General features: G+C 38.1%; 1 protein-coding gene across 1 annotated transcript in view; it reads right to left on the bottom strand.

The window, feature by feature from the left end:
- Positions 1-699: 699 nt before the first annotated feature.
- Positions 700-17,437, bottom strand: part of TNKS2 (tankyrase 2) — a 61,580-nt gene continuing 44,842 nt past the window's right edge. Inside the window, exons 20-27 of the mRNA XM_065407263.1 lie at positions 16,991-17,073; positions 16,144-16,264; positions 12,641-12,738; positions 11,321-11,395; positions 9,417-9,522; positions 3,921-4,107; positions 1,662-1,818; positions 700-1,342 (exon numbers count right to left, since the gene is read on the bottom strand). Of these exons, the coding sequence (XP_065263335.1) occupies positions 1,280-1,342; positions 1,662-1,818; positions 3,921-4,107; positions 9,417-9,522; positions 11,321-11,395; positions 12,641-12,738; positions 16,144-16,264; positions 16,991-17,073 (890 nt within the window). The 3' untranslated portion in view covers positions 700-1,279. The remainder of the gene's footprint in view (positions 1,343-1,661; positions 1,819-3,920; positions 4,108-9,416; positions 9,523-11,320; positions 11,396-12,640; positions 12,739-16,143; positions 16,265-16,990; positions 17,074-17,437) is intronic.

Raw genomic sequence — 17,437 nt, forward strand, 5'->3', positions numbered from 1 at the left:
GACAACTGTAGCCAATAGCTGCGTAGCTCTTTCTGCTCATGCACAAGTGTTTTATCTATCAAGCTGAATGCAACAGATTACGATCCTACAATCCTATCAATTTCATTCAGCACAAAGCACTGCAGCAGCAAACTTCTATTACTGCTGAAGCTACCAGCCTGAGCATAAACAAGGAGGAAGCGTAAACAGAAAGAGACAGGAATGGCCTAAAGATGTCCACCCCATAATGTTTATATTCTGTGTGCACCCACAAGTTATATGGACTAACCATGATGTGCCAGAAAATAAATCAATTTATTCACTCTCACTAGACACTATGTATTCAACTTCCTTGTGTTAAAGTGTTAGGGACTTGTCTAGAACGACCTCCTTGAAGTAAAGTTTCCACCTACATTCAAGGAAAATCATTTATTAGCCATAATTCACAGATCTTATAGCCCTGAAATAAGACTACTGGTTAACTATAGATCTAGTCCAATACAAATTCTAGAAGACAATTTAATGATCATGAAATGTGAAATTCTGGTAAACAAGTGGCAAAATACTTCAATAATCAAACGGAGTGTCCTACTTTCATAGGTCATGAATCTCTGGAATGCATATTTTGTAAATAAAACCACAGGAGTATCTTTTGAATAACTGTTCAAGCATTGTATAATTCTAAACTGGTTAATTAAAATCAAATGTATTCTCCCCCTTCCCAAAAGACAAACCCTGGAATCAAAGTCTTCTCCTATTTATCGTGTATGATGAAACATAGATGAACAATGCAATGTTTGGAAAAAAATACTTTGTACAAGGTTGCAGTTCTAAAACACATATATTACAAAGCAATGTAAATAAATACCAGGCTAGTACAAAAGCTCTTATTTACAGTTTTACAAATGAAATTGTATTCAGTGTAAATGCAGTGTTTTAAAGAACACAGTATAAGTAAAATGAATTCCTGTGTGGAATATTATAGTTTCTGCTAGATTTCAATGTAGTATTATATAAAAAGCATAGTTCAAGTTAATTTATGCTTATAATTTAGTACAGACAAACCCAGTTTACCTGGAATGGTATCTGTTAAAGTGCTGAAAAAGAGGAAGTTTTTGAAATTTTAGAAAACATACTGTACATTATTAAAGCTTTATCAAGTCAAAATGTTAGATTTTTTTCACATTTTCTACCACAATGCCTGTGGATAAAAATTTTTCATCAATTCAGTGTAATTTAGAAGATGTTAGGTATTGGTATCTTCATGTTCAGATCTGTTGATTTCCAAAAGCAATTTGCCTCAAGCTTCCATGGTGGCTTCAGGTTTCATAATCTGGTAAGTAATCAAATATTCTGGATAAGCCTGAAAGGCAAATGATTCAGTAAGGTTAATTTTCTTAGCAAGTTCAGAACACACATTTTACAGGATTTCTTGCCATCTGAGCAAAAGGTGCAACATGTATGTCATGGAGAAGGGAGAGCAAAATATCTGCCAGAAGTTTTCAGTAAATAAAGGACCTGTGATTCTCAACTTTAAAAGCTTAGGTTTTATTTATATGCACTGAAAGACAAACCCCAATAAATCCAGAAAAGAGGCTCAGTGTCAATGGCATACCAGTGAAAAATGGCATTTGGGCTTCTTAAAATTAAGTATATTTTGACAACAAAAAAAACCCCATTACCTGTTCTCCTCTGTAAATGACGTACTCTGCTAAAGCCAGTCCATTTACACTAGGTCGACCAGTAACTGAATGATGTCCTGGAGGAGAATGAGCCATTTTCATTGCACTGAACTGCAGAAAAGACTTGCCCAATGTTACACGGCAAAACAGCAACTGCCTATAGTAAAGAAAAACTTTTACAACCAAAAATGTTTGGAAAGTAGGAAAAACATTTCTTGATCATTCAAAAGCTCTATTCAGAGAGAGAACGGTAACTTTAAACCTCTTTAGTCATTTTTCATATTCCACAAATTCTGAAGTTTTATCCATAATGTTATGTTCCCCTTTTCCAGTCCTGGTTCCTTTCCCCAACCTCCAGAGATTTTTCTGACTACACACAATGCATGTTATATTAATCGTTTGTGGAAATAGAATGTTTAATAGTGAACTCAAAGACTGTCACCTCAGTTCTTTATTTTTTGGGAAAGTATATGTCACTCAGACAAACAGATGAAGTCTACATAAAAGTATGTAGTAGTTCCTAACACTAAAATTTGTGTATTTGTCTCAGAGAAGGACGCCATATTCAAACTATTACCAGGGCCAACTACAAACAGGTCTACTACAAACCCTAGCTCTAATTTAACCCACCACGTATCGGAATCTGTCAGTATATTAGATGTGGTTGCTTTTTTTGTTTTATAAAAAGGGATACAAGGACAGATATTTCCTTATGTATCTCCAGTTGTTATCTAAATACTTAGATAAGAAATGTATGTTTCACACACCACTGAAGTTCATATGCTTGATTTCAACTTCCTTGGACATTTGTTTTCCGTGGCACAACCAGCAACAGTACAGACTATAAAAGAAGAACAACCAGTGTTCCCACATACTCCTGGAAGGGATGGTCAGGAGACCTACAGCTAACTTGGGAAGAGGGTGGGGGCAACAGAGAGGACCAAAGAATAGGAAGACTGAATTTCCTGTTTCCTCCCCAAAGGAAGGTGGCTCCTATGGCAGCACAGCTCTTAATACACTCTAAACAAAAATGCATTTGCTGACCAGATGACAAATGGGCCGGTCAAGGTGGTAGCTCATATAGCTCGAATGACATTTCTCTTTGTTCTGTCCAGGAAGCAGCAACTGCCTAAGCGGAGTAAGTCCAGGAAAGGAGTCTCAGCAGCTTTGTAGGTCAACTAAATACTGGAGCCAATTTGTTGGGCTGTGCTCATTCAAGACACTTCTTGCCCCTTTTCAAACCTTTAACATAGAGCAAGAAGTAAGTGCCTCTTGTCTGATCTGTTGAAGGGAATCCTGAGTCCTCCTCAAATCTAGAGTGTCATATCTTTCTCTTCTTCGGCTGAGGCTATCAAAGAAACTTGGAGAGTCTTGCCTTGCTTCAAATGAAAAGGGGCACAAGTCTTAGGAAGGAAACTGAAGCAAGTCCCAACTACCACTTTGGAAGCCAGTGGGACAATGGTAGGACAAGGCTGCAATTTCATCACCATTTCTGGTTGAAGTGACTGCCAACGGGAACACTGAACAGTGAGAAAGCTTAAGTCTGCTGAGCTGAGAGGTTTCAAAAGGAGGTGCTAAGTTTCTAAAGCATGAGATTTAGGTTTCAAGGGGAAACCAGACACACACAAGAAGAATGCTTTTAGAAACCCAGAAACTCGTGGGAAGGGAAGTTCTACAAATCTACCTTGCGCTTCCTCAGAGCACTAAGGATCAAGGTCTGAACCTACAAGGTGGGGTCAACATTACTGAACTCATCTTGAAAGAAATACAGGATGATCATAATCTCGACTCATCTAGTGGACACCTCCCCCGCCGTGAACCACATAATATGCAAGTACTGTGCTCTTCTAGAAGTCTCCTTGTTTGTGTACTGTCCGGCAGAAAAATAATTATTGATCAATTTTTACTGTATCTTTCATACTTTTAAAAATCTCTAGCAAATCCTCTCTCTTCATTTCCAGGCTACACAATTCTGGGTTTTGGGATCTGAAAGGAGGTAAGTCTTACAATGTCTTTAACTATCTCCATTGCCCCTCCCCGGCTCTTTTAAGTTTGCACTACAGCTTTAAAAGGTGGCAACCAAAACTCATATAGCAGTACTATCTGTTTTAACTGTTAGTGCATAGGCAGACATCTCTACTGAGCTATAGTCTTTCTTCAAAGATTCTGCTGGGGACTTGACTGCCTCTAACACAGGCTGCACTTGAAAAATCAGATTTCTTGGTATGAATGATTCAGGTATAAAGTATTGTAACTTACCTGTGACAAACATAACAAGATCGATCTTTGTGAACTGGGCATCCAGTGCCACCTCCAATTCCATATACATACTGATTGCTTTTGGAAGAGTTTTCAGCAAAATATATCCCAGCTCCGAACATTCCACCTATGTATGCATGTCTCTCATCAAAACCTTTATGAATGATTGCATTCACAAACGGGGAACCTAGAAGTAAATTAGTAAGGAAAAACATTTAAATTAATCACCTACAGTTTTTACGTAATCATTAATTATTAAATCATTTCAAGAGCCTATTGATTGTTATATCCTCCCCTGCCAAAAACCCCTAAGATTTACCAGTAAAGTTACCTTTTGTTGAAATCGATACATTTTTAACAAGTCAGAACAACTATGTGATGCAGTATCAGTCTGCCACAGCAAACACTTAATATCCACTATATTACAGCAGTGTACACTGTTACATTCACAAAATATTAGATATCTAGGGACAATTCCTGACCTGTCTTTACAGGGAAAGCTGCATAGGCACTGGACACCTTTTCTGTAGAGCTTAGGCCTACAAGTCTCCCTGGATAGTTTGGTCTATGGGAATTTTGGTTGGACATATTCCTGGAGACTTCATCACATGACATAATCTTTAAACATTAATCTTAAATTCCTGGAGACTCCAGGACAATCCTGGAGGATTGGCAACCCAAGTGTGCAGCACTTTGGTGCACACTGCTATTCACACTAGCAGTGTGCACCGAAGTGCTGCACCATAATGCTACCGTATGGATACTGTGGGCACAAACTAAAAGGATCCTAGTTCACATTAATGTAACTACTCGGGGGACTTACAGTGCAGCACTTCGGTGTGCACTGCTATTCACACCCCTGTAGTCCAGCCTGCGTGGCAACGTAGAGAAGCTCATAGATTCTGTTTCTTTCCAACACTGAGGATGCACCAGAGCTGCAGAGCTTCCTTCAACCCTAAGGCTGTAGTATCTGCACAGCAGCTCTGATCGCATTCAACAACTGAGGGTAAGGAGAAGGATTCTTAAAAGTATAGAAATGTACAGCTGGACGGGACCTTGAGAAGTCATCCAGTCTAGCCCCTTGTGCTGAGGCAGGACCAAATTAACATTGACCGTCCCTGATAGGTGTTTGTCCAACTTGTTCTTAAAAAACCACCAATAATAGGGATTCCTCAACCTCTCTTGGAAGCTTATTCCAGAACTTATCTGCCCTTATAGTTAGAAACCTTTTCCTAACCTCTAAACTAAATCTCCCTTGCTGCAGATTAAGCCCAATACCTCGTCCTACCTTTAGTGGACATGGAGAACTGATCACGATACTCTTTGTAACAGCCCTTAACCTATTTGAAGACATCTCAGGTCCCTTCTCAGGCTTCTTTTCTCAAGACTAAACATACCAACGTTTTTTAACCTTTCCTCACAGGTCAGGTTTTCTAAACCTTTTATCATTTCTGTTATTATCCTCTGGACTTATTTGGCCACAACTTTCCTAAAGTGTGGCACCCAGTACTCCATTTGAGGCCTCACTAGTGCCAAGTAGAGTGGGACAATTACGTTTCATGCCTTACATATAACACACCTTTTAATACATCCCAGACTGATATTAGCCCTTTTTGCGACTGTATCATATCGTTGACTCTTATTTCATTTTGTGATTCATTATAACCTCCTGATGCTTTTCAGCAATACCACCACCTAGCCAGTCATTCCCATTTTGTCGTTGTGCATTTGACTTTTCCTTGATAAGTGAAATATTTTCCACTTGTCTTTATTTAATTTCATCTTGCTGATTTCAGACTAATTCTCTAATTTGTCAAGGTAGTTTTGAATTCTAATCCTATCCTCCAAAGTGCTTGCAACCCCTCCTAACTTGGTATAATCCGCAAATTTTACAAGCATACCCTCCACTCTGTTATCCAAGTCATTATTGAAAATACTGAACAGTACTGGACACAGGTCTGACCCTTGTGGAACGCCACTAGATACGGCTTCCCAGTTTGGCAACGAACCATCGATAACTACTCTGAGTACAGTCTTTCAGCCAGTTGTGCACCCACCTACTTGTAATTTCATCTAGCCCACATTTCCTTAGTTTGCTTATGAGAATGTCATGGGTAACTGTGTCAAACGCCTTACTAAAAATCAAGATATATCATGTTTACTGCTTCTCTCCTATCCACTAAGCCAGTAACTCTGTCAAGAAAAGAAATTAGACTGGTTTGGCACACTTTTTTCTTGACAAATTCATGCTCGCTATTCCTTATCACCCTATTATCCTCTAGTGCTTACAAACTGATTGTTTAATAATTTGTTCCAGTACTTTCCCAAGTATTGAGGTTAGGCTGATTAGTCTGATTCCCCAAGTCCTCTTTGCCCCCTTTTTTAAAGATAGGTACTAGTACATATGCCCTTCTCCAGTCCTCTGGAGTTCTCCATGAATTCTTGAAGATAATTGCTAATCATTCCAAGACTGCTTCAGCTAGTTCCTTAAGTACCCTAGGATGAATTTCATCAGGCCCCGCTGACTTGAATACATCTAATTCAGAGGTTCAGGAACAATTTGAACTAAACTGTAAACCCTGTATATGATGGAAACCACTTCAAGTCAGGGACTGCGGCAGTGTTCCAGTACCTATGATCTGATTTATGTAAATATTTTTTAACCACTTCTGCCTCTGCAAAGCAATGTTTAGTTATTTAAGTTGAGTATTGATCATAAAATTTAATCTTAAATTACCCATTCAAATTGGAAGGTGCGCTGCATTGCAGCACTTATCTCTAGAGACACCCGACGTATTCAGTTTCACAAAGATGCACCTTTTTACTAAAAAGGTTTTTAAAATTACATGTAAATATAAAGGTAGTTATAGGATTATTAGGACTGTTTTGTTCAGAGAGGAGATGAACAAGAGAGGACATGACAGAATTGAGACTTATGTAAAATAAGAAATGTTATACTGAAAGTAAATCAAAAACTCTTATTTACCTTCTGTGTAATACAAGAACAAGGAGACGTGAAATAGAAATAGAAAATGAAAAATAATAGTTTTTTTTAAATATACAAACTCATTATTAACCTGTGGAACCATCACAAGATATCACTGAGGTTAAGAGGTTAGCAGGATTAAAAAAGGGGAACATATATGTAAACGTCCATTATCACTTTAAATAGATACAGAATTGTAAGGGATATAAGTGCTCATGCTTCAGGACATAATCCAACCACTATCTGACCAGGTTAGGAAGAACTTCCCTTACAGATGGGTTATACCATTAAAGGGTTGCTTGCACCTTCCTCTGGGCTGATACTGGCCATTTTCAGAGACAGAATACCAAATCACTGGTCTGATCTAGTATGATAACTTCTATGTTATTATTATGCCCATCCAAAGCCTGTATAAAAGAAACACTAAAGTTACACTGTTAAGCACTCAGCTGGGAAATGACAAAGTTGCATCAGCAGCAGCTGACCCCTTTGTATGTAAACAAGACCATGATCTTTAATTACAAGATCACATACTATTTGTGAGCTATGTCACATTTTTCTACAGCTTTAGATATACATGGTTGGTGTCTTATATAGGTTTCACCCCCACTCTGGACTTTAGAGTACAGATATGTGGACCTGCATGTGAACCCCTAAACTGAATTACCAGCTTAGATCTGGTTTTGCTGCCACCACTCCCAAGTACTAACTCCCTTCCCTCGGTAGCCTTGAGAGACTTCTTACCAATTTCCTGGTGAACACCGATCCAAACCCTTGGATCTTAACACAAGGAGAATTTAACCATCCCCCCTCCTTTCCCCCACCAATTCCTGGTGAGTCCAGATCCAATCCCCTTGGATCTTAACACAAGGAAAAATTAATCAGGTTCTTAAAAATAAGACTTTTAATTAAAGAAAAGAAAGGTAAAAGAAAACCCTCTGGGAGATAGCATACAAGCTGATCTAACAGACAACAGATTTAAAACACAAAGGATGTTCCCCTGGGAAAAAACTTAGTTACACAAAAAATACCCAATTTGATTATTCCCTAATGCCCAAGACAAGTTACAAAGAAAATAAACATAAACCTATTTATTCCCTTCACTTGATAAGAGGCTGATTTCTGGGGCTTTCCCACTCCGGTCAAAACTGAAACTGACTTTCAAAAGGAAGGAGGGAAGTTTCCTTTGTTTAAACATCTTATCCCCCCATTGGTTCCTCTGGTCAGGTGTTAGCTAGGCTAGGTGAACTTCTTAACCCTTTACAGGTAAAAGAGGCATTAACCCTTAACTATCTGTTTATGACAGCCAGAATTCATTGAAAGATTTTATATGACAAATACACAAACTATTCTTACACAACACACTACAGACGAAGTATAACAGGAGTGATAGCAAAAGTTTGTTGGCATATATAAATCATAAGTCTGTCACCAAGGTAGTGTTGTAGTTTCTTTCTGATCCCGAGTTATAGCTAAGGCAGACTGTGCTACTAGTTGGGAAAAAATTGCAAACTACATGGCTACACACAGTTATCTTCTCTGAGGAATTTAATTATGTAAAAAAAAAAATCTGCCAAAAATATGGAAGACCATTATGATTATAAAAATAGTGTAAGTTTACAAGAATGAAAATATCTAAGATACCATACAAACATGTATATCTGTGGTTATAGAAGAAAATGTTAAATTGTATTAGAGAAAGTTTGCAATCATGTAACTATCGTAATGCATATCCACAAGGGGCAGAATTAAGGTTGGACATGTAATCTTAATTCACATTCTGAATTTTGATTAGTCTGAACTATTTTTTTTTCCAAATAAAAAAATCCAAGATGCTTACAACGGACACCACTGGACCACCTTATCCCACCAAAGTATAAACTCTGCAGTAGGGAGCGGTGCAGATTTTACTTCAGTGCATGTGCAGCTGAGTTTCTTACTATGCAGCTAACTTAGCCATTTAGTGAGTCACTGTGCATATGCAGGGAACAATTTTCAATAGGTTATAACTGTCAAATCAAAACTTAACTTCACTGGAGCTCAAGAAGACATTTTTGAACAAGAGCTAACATGCCAAATGTAAAATCCATCTTGGTCAGAGTTGGTAAAACAAATTGTAAGAAAGTTTCCTCACTCCTACCCCCTTCAAACTGAATCTGCTGACTTGTTTTTCTATTTTTGATCAAACTAAACAAAACCCCCCAAAAATCTATACTTTTCTTTGGGCAAAGACAGGGCAGGAAAATTTAAGCAAAAAAAGCAAAGGGTTCAAAATTATAAGGCAACTGAAAATGGGAATTAGAATAGATATAGCTATAGTTGTCACCTCTGTGATAACATGCAATACTGGTAACAGGCTTTATCAAAATTATGAAAAACTTAACTCTGATTTACATTTTTATTTCCAGTTGTTAATTATATAGCATATTTACCTAAATTTTTGGCACCAACAAAAATATTCCCACCAAGATTAACAGCATGGAAGAAAATTTAAATTTCAAAGTTCTTACCATGAAACAGCATCCTTTCATTAGCATGGTTATGGTTTTCTTCAGAAACTTCTTTCCTCCTGTGAGTGTATCTTTCCCAGAGTTTTTTGTTACAAACTTTTTGAATCTGAAATAATTAAATCAGAATTCAAATTCTATTTTGAAGACAAGACCTTCCAATTTTTTGATTTATCATTTGACAGACGTTTTGATGCATAATGGGTAGATCACAATAGATCCACTCCAAAACTGGGAACATGTAGTCAAATTTCTAGAGAAGAAAAGAGATTATCTCCCTCAGATTCTAAGGAATTCAATTCAATTCTTCTCCTAGCATGATATTGTGAGTAAAATCATCACCATAAACCTAAGTTAACCAAGCCATTCTGTTCTAAACCACTGTTCAGTGATCTCTCTAAAGTTTTTAGACTGACATTTATCAGGCTTAGTCACAACTTAAGAATTTTTTGGAAAGTTTAAACGAACTAGATCAAAGGGATTTTTTAGATTGCAACCCCCAATCCATCCAAACTTTGATAAAATAATTCTCTCCCTCCATTCAAAGTACTGCTAACCCCCTTCTTTAGATTTCTTTACTAGCTTCCTCACTTTCCATATTAATTCAAGCTGCTTATCACCACCTTCAAGACCCTGCACCACCACTCCATCTCTGTTCTCAGTCTCATTCTAAATCCTGCCCCTCCAGTCCTGGTGGATAAAAACTGATGATTTTTTCAAAACAAATTTGATTTTTTTAAAATTTAAATTAAATACATTTCTCTTTTTAAAAATAAACAGATTTAAAATTAATTTTTAAATAATTACAACCTATATTAAGGCCCTACCTTGCTATAAACAATTACAACTATTTAAATAAATAAAAAAGTAATATGATGTATCAGTGAGCCTTCCTCAAATCTTAATGAGTTAAAGGATGATGCTTTTTAAAATATATATAAAATCAGGGGAAAAACATCTTTAATTTTTGAGTTCAACTGAAGTTTTCTAAATATATCACAATGCCCATGTTCTGCATTACATAGCTATATTATTTTCAGTCATTACAAGGGCTGAATTGCCCCCAGAAACTGCAGACAGGAAATGACTATCCCATATACGAGAGATGCTAGGCTGCAGAAAGCATGTTTTCCTCTTCCAATCTATGAATAAAAAGCAAGCGGGAGAGGAGAAGATCTACTAATTCTAAAATCCTGCAGGACAAGGGATCAGATTTTAAACACCTAAAAATGCAGATAGGCACCTTGTGGGGTTTTTCGAAAGCACTTAAGCAGATTAGGTGCCTAATACCCACTGATTTCCACTCCAATGATTTCAATAGGAGTCAGGCACCTAACCTTCATAATCACTTCTAAAAATTCCATAAGGTGCCTATTTGCATCTTTTAACTGCCAAAATCCTTTTGAAAATCTGATGCATGGTGACCAGAAATAATCTGTCAATTCACTAACTACAGTTAATACTTCCTTTGTTTAAAAACTTTATTTTTAGAAGCAAAACATGTTTTAATAAGCTTACTTTTTTATCTTATGTATCCAGCACATTGAAAGGTAGCTTTATTTAACTAATAAATGGCATTTTTATGCATTTTAATACATTTCCAATTTCCATCCAAATGCAGCTTGACAGATGTCTCAAATATAAAATGATCTTCTAGTAAATAAATGATAATTTTCTAACAAAATATAAAAATTAAGAATCAGAACAAACGTACATTGAGCTATATAATTGCTTAAATAAATGTGTAGACAGTGTATCCTCCTGGTTAGCAAAAAGAAGCATCAAAATTAATGTAAAGTCTATATTTAGCAGCAAATCTACATATTTTAATAGTCATACCAATGAAAATGAACTGAAGGGTTCAGCGCATAGCTATCATTTAAGAACTATAAAAATGTGAATGGTACCTTCAGAAAATTGTATTTGTTGAACACTCCACCAGCATGCCCACCATCTCTGTGCTCTCGGACTGTACTTTGCATCTAAAGAATAAGAGTTTTAAGGCTGTACATTTTGGACAAATATTCCAATATTCTTTGTAATAATCAAAACAGTTGATTCTATTCTTAAAAACAGAAGACACCTATTAGCTAAAAATTAGCACAGGTTTTGTGATTTTTCTACAAAACTTCAGAGATTCTGAATACTTTGTGGAACATGCGGTGCTAGTTCTTAATTTACACTCTTTAACTGATCACATCTACTTAGAATCACATGCTGTGCAATTATTCAAATACTGGGCAGAAAGTAGAGAAAGAATTGATTAGAAACTGGGTCTGGTATGTAGGGAAATGACTGTAGTGAAGATTTCCATGCTGCAGAAATAATTTCACTTCAGATGGAGACCTCTCAAGTATGTTACTAGAAGGAGTGACATTAACAGAGACAAAGGGTCTTGTCACTTAACACTTTGGGCTGGAGTAGTAATTTCTAGCTCAAGACGACACAAATGTGGTAGCTCTGATTGAGTGAATGCACTAAAAACAGACATGCAACCACAGCAGTAAGAGCAACGGAAGGGGCTAGCTGCCTGAGTACGTACCTAGTGCCTTGGATTGATACACAGCCTGCTGCAGCGGCTACACTTACATTTTTAATATGCCAGTTCAATTAGAGATAGTGCTGGTATGTCTCCTCAAGCTGGAAATTATACCTCCAGCTTGAAGTGTAGACATACAGTACAACCTCAAAGATATGAACACCAGAGTTACGGACTGACCAGTCAACCGAACACCATGTGAAACCGGAAGTAACCAATCAGGCAGCAGCAGAGACCAAAAAAATTAAAAATAAAAGCAAATACTGTAGTGTGCCTGTATTGCATCTTAAAGGTAGACACACCTGGGCTGCCTGTCCCCACCCCTAGCCCTAACTTCACCCCCACATGCAGGGGGAACCTCGAACCTGGCCTGGAGTGTGAACTGCTGGAGTCGGAGCTGCATTTTGTTCAGAGTTATGAACATTTCAGAGTTACGGACAATCTCCATTCCCGAGGTGTCCATAACTCTGAGGTTCTATTGTATGCTAAGTTGTGGACATGTCAAGCATGGATTATAACAGTGGGACAGCACTGACAAAGGAAAATGGAATAAGTGTCTTGATGCAGGCTTTAATCCATTATGTTTAGCAGTATTTGAGTCTCATATTAATAGTCTACTGGAACTCATGCGTCTACCCATAAGTGACAATGCCAAAAAGAATTTGAGATGCTAGGCAGCAAAACATACCTCCTCTTCCACTGACTGAAATTCCTTATCATCCGGAGAGAGATCTATAAGAATTGTTCCACTACCAGAAGTATTCAAAGTCAGGTATGGGTTAAGACCTATAAATACAATGAACGCACATATTTCAGACGCAGAGAACAAAAATTAAAAACACAGGCATAGCTCAATTTCCCAGGAATGAAAAGGTAGAAGATGCCATATAGAGACAAAGGTCAAGAAAAGGGGAACATTTGTGATTTTAAAGTTATATTAACTTTCAGTTTAAGTCTCACTTCTGCCATGGTTTTGGGATCTTAAGTAGTTTAAAGTTTTAGTTTTTTAAAACATATTTTGATTTGCCTTTGTAATTCTGCTCCTCTGAAGATATCATGCAGGATACTCATTTCTTGGCCTCAGCTTCCTAGCTAAACACAGACAGAATCTACAGGTCCTTAATGGTAGTAGTGGTGGCCAGGGCCATAAGCCAACTTCCCTCATCCCCACAAGTGATTGTGCACCACCTGAGACCTCTGCCAACCCTGAAACATTCCAGTCAGTCAGTTCCTAGCTGAGTACCAAGTAAAGGATTCCTAAAGTAATAGGTCTGTCACCTAACATTTTACAGAAAAATCATGCTTCAGAAGCAGAAAGACTTAAAGTACAGGTATCTGTGACCTAAACAGAAGCCCATCCAAACTCTAAGGGGAGAAGGGGGCCGGGGGCGCAAGTATGCGTGACTTCTTTTCCCATCTACCAATAAGATTTCTCACATTGAGCATTAGAGTACCTGCTCAAATACATCAGGCAAGTATCACTCTTCTCTCTCAGAAGTCATACCATAAGAGAGAGGGTCCTTAAAATGGGATAGAATGAGGTGTACCTTTGTCAGGGCCCTTATTACTATAAGAATTAGTATCTAGACATATCAGAGCACCTCTGAAGTAGATAAGACATCCTTGCTAATGTGGCCTATTCTGGCTGTCACAAGCAGTTCCTTCTTCCTCAGACCTCCCATTTCTCCTTTGAGAAGGGGACCTGATCCATCATTCTCTAGGAAGAAAGTATGCAGAAAGGTTTAGAACATACTGACCCAATGGTCTCTTCTGAATTGCATGTGCCCAATTCATATGCTTTGGAAACTACAAATACAGATGTGGGCATGAGACCATCTTCTGGCTCTAGCATATCCTTGTGGCCCACAAACATCCTGAGCCATAAGGCTGATGTATTTCTGGTGGAGCTGCCACAGAATCCAGTTATCTATGGGGTCAGGATGAGACAAAGTAGTTCAGCATGAAATCTAAGGACTGAAACAATGGTTGCAACCAGACTATGTGCAGAAGGCACCAAAAACTGCTGGTGATGAGATCAGGGCTTCACACACAGAAGAGAGCTGACTCTTGAAGCATAAGCTCTCACCTCTACACAAGAACTCTTTGACTGTGCTGAGTTCTACTTTGGGTTTTTTACAGTATTTACTACCTTCGTCTGCAAGTGTTTCTAGCTCAGATCATGCTGCAGAGCAGTAAGAGAACTTTAAGGCAGTCTCCAAACCCAGGAAACCAAAGTCTGATGCTGGCTATTCTCAGGACCTTCTCTGTTGAAAGCTCCAAATACTCCAACAAACAACTGCAGCATGATATGGAGGCCAACACCAATTCTGATAATGCCAAGAATTCTGAATGAGTTGGCAAATAACTGGCAATCATTTATTGGATTTAAGAACTCAGAGAGGTGCTCTACACCAGAAGTCCTTATGCAATGGCCTGCCCAGGATACATGAGCAGGTTGCTGCAGCGAGATACTGGGTTCCCCATCACTGCTCTGGGCAGTTAGCTGCATGTGCATCAACAACTGACTGCAGCTCAACACTGGGCATCCCAGCAATGCTTTCTGCCAGGAGCCCATGATGTTTGAACAGTCAGCAAACACTTGACTAGGGGTTTCCCTCTGGAACTCTCTGCTGGGAGCCTATGCTCATTGGTCAGTGGCTGGAACTTAGCAAATTATATAAAAGTGTCTGGAGGCAAGACACTTTGACTTAACAAGAAAAGCATCAAAATGAAGCTCCAAAAGAAAGTTCTAGTTAATCCTGAAACAATGGGTCCACTGTATCCAGGGAAGGGTGCTAAAACACTGATGCAAATGTGCTAAAGCACCAGAACACTGAGGCAAAGCACAGAGACCTGAGGAAAGCTCCACAGCTTGAGTATTAAGTCAAATGAGGCTTCGAGGTAAAGCTCTGAAATATTCAGGTAAGGAGTTGAACATCTAGAGATGACAATGCTAAGGCCTTTTAAGGCAAAAATGCAGAAAATCTCTAAAGAACCTGCGCAAACTGCAAGACCAGGGCTCCAGGGACCACTCGATGTTCTTTGGCTAGAGTGTTTGACTGCAAATTCAAAGATAACAGATGAGACCCAATTGGAAAGCAAGGACACTGTATAAAATGATACTTACAGCAGTGTAAAACTACACTGGAAACAGGAACAGACTGGCAGCTGAAGAGATAGCTCCCACCCAGAACACCTTCACTGACGGCAATTAAGAAGCAACTGATTGTTCAAGGGACAGCTACTGAAGCGCCAGGGAGATACCTGAACATGATGAAGTGGTTGTCTTGTGGCCCTGATTACTACTGCTGCCCTTAAGGGCCAAAAAAACCTTTAGAGTATGGGGAGTTCTGCCTGTTTTATACTAGAGTCCAGATTTGGGAGTGAGAATCCACAGATGGTGTCTAGAGAAAAAAATCCAACCAATTCTAACTAATATTATTCCATTTCTATGAAATGTAGTGAGACAATAGTAGTCAATGTTTCAATATGACAGAATCAATACAGTGTGCTCTTTATTTTTTTCTTCAGCTGTAGTCCAACAAAACAGGTTATTCCTATGATTGTGCTGTCATCAACAATGCTGCAAAATAAAGAGGTTTTATCATAAAACTCAATGCAAGTTGAAGTTGTTAAACAAAGCAGCTATGCTAATTTCAGCTCCACTGGAAAGATACCAACTATTTTTTTAAAGAAAATATTTAAAAACTTCAATTATCCTTTTGGGAAAAAGGACACAGCCCGTGTCACTCAGTAAATAATAATTCACTTTTCAATCTGTATTGTGGTAGCACATAAGAACCCCAGTCACTGACCAGAACCCCACTGTGTAGGTACAAACAGAACGAAGAAATAGTCCCTGTCCCAAAACACTTACAATCAAAGTTCTCTCAATCTACAATCCAACTAATGAAAGTAAACGTGGACAATGACCATGATAAAGCAGTCAAATATTAAAGGCAACTGAATGCTGGTCATGATAATTTATACCACTAGTGAAAGCTTCTAACATGAGCTTCAAGTTGAAAGACAGTGTATATTGCCAGTAAGCACAATTTTACGTTTGTTGTATAAAGAACTGCATTATTAGCTCTTTCTAAGAAGAGATGATTTGGAACAAAACTGGTAAAGTTTATAAAAATGAACTCTATATTAAAGCAGTGCCACTTCAGTAATTCAATAAAAATATACCTTGCTGTCCAGAGATCAGTCTCTCAACTCCTTTAATGATTTTATGCCGATGTCCATAAGCATTGATCCCAATTTCCTTTAACTCTTTGTGGCCCATTTCAACCAATACATCCAGTGTTATCTAGAGCAAAGCACAATATAATTTGTTTAGATTGCTGTATACATTTTAATAAAAATTTCATGACAAATATTTTATTAGAAAGGATCAATAATAACCTCAGAAATAAAATTTATGACAATTTAGTTAGGTTATAAAACAGCGTGGTGTACAGATATGCAACCCCTGGAGACCTGTATATTGTGCAGCAGAAGAAAAATTAGGGAAGTTTTAAAACAAGCCATAAAACAAGTGAAGATATTTTATAAGTATATTAAATTAAAATTAGATTAATGGTAACAAGAGTCACATTCTGAATGTTTTAATGTAACAGTTCATCCTTGGCTTTGTGTCTACCGTCTTCCCTACCATGAAATTTTGCTTTTGAACAACATAAAACATGCTACAAGTCATAGTAGAATTGCTGTCACCTTCCCCATTTTTTTGTTCATCACTTTGCATGACCCTACCTAAAAAATAGGCCAGTGGTACTGCAAGAGTCACTTCCCTGACTGGGGAATTTCACTTTCAGGATATATTACCAAGCTAACAGAATAGTCTACACCTTCATAATTACTACACATAATTTCATGATATTCACTTCCTATTGACTTCATCACCTGTGCTAAGATAACAGAAACAGGAACTTAACCTGTTGGTCTTAAATTACAAGTACTATTCCTCCTCCCACTTGAAAAAGGAACCCACTGGTAGAGTTTTCTAACCCAATATTTGTACACAGCTACTCACTTGCTCTCTCTCAAATACGTCAATCAGATGTTCAAGTCCAAGATTCCTCACAAACTGATTTATGCTAAAATCTACACCTGCAACTGAATATAAAGAAGAATATATAAGATACTTTCACATTCATATTATCTAAAACACAGTATATTCCATACTTACACTTCTGCAATAAGGGGAAATACAAGAATTTTTAAGAGATTGGTAACATTAAGAAAAATATTTAAGTTACTAAGACACAATTATATATTACTGTTTCTGGTGGCACCTAGAACACACTAGGTCAGGGGTCGGCAACCTAAGGCACGCGTACCAAACACGGCACGCAAGCCGATTTTGACTGGCACGCTGCTGCCTACCTTGGTCCTGGCCCCACTCAGCCCCCCTGCCCACTGCTCTCCCTTGCGGGGGCAGGAGGCACAAGCTTGGTCCTGCGGCAGCCAAGCTTCTCCC

Source organism: Emys orbicularis, chromosome 7 (genome assembly GCF_028017835.1).
Source record: "Emys orbicularis isolate rEmyOrb1 chromosome 7, rEmyOrb1.hap1, whole genome shotgun sequence".
Lineage (NCBI taxonomy): Eukaryota > Metazoa > Chordata > Testudines > Emydidae > Emys > Emys orbicularis.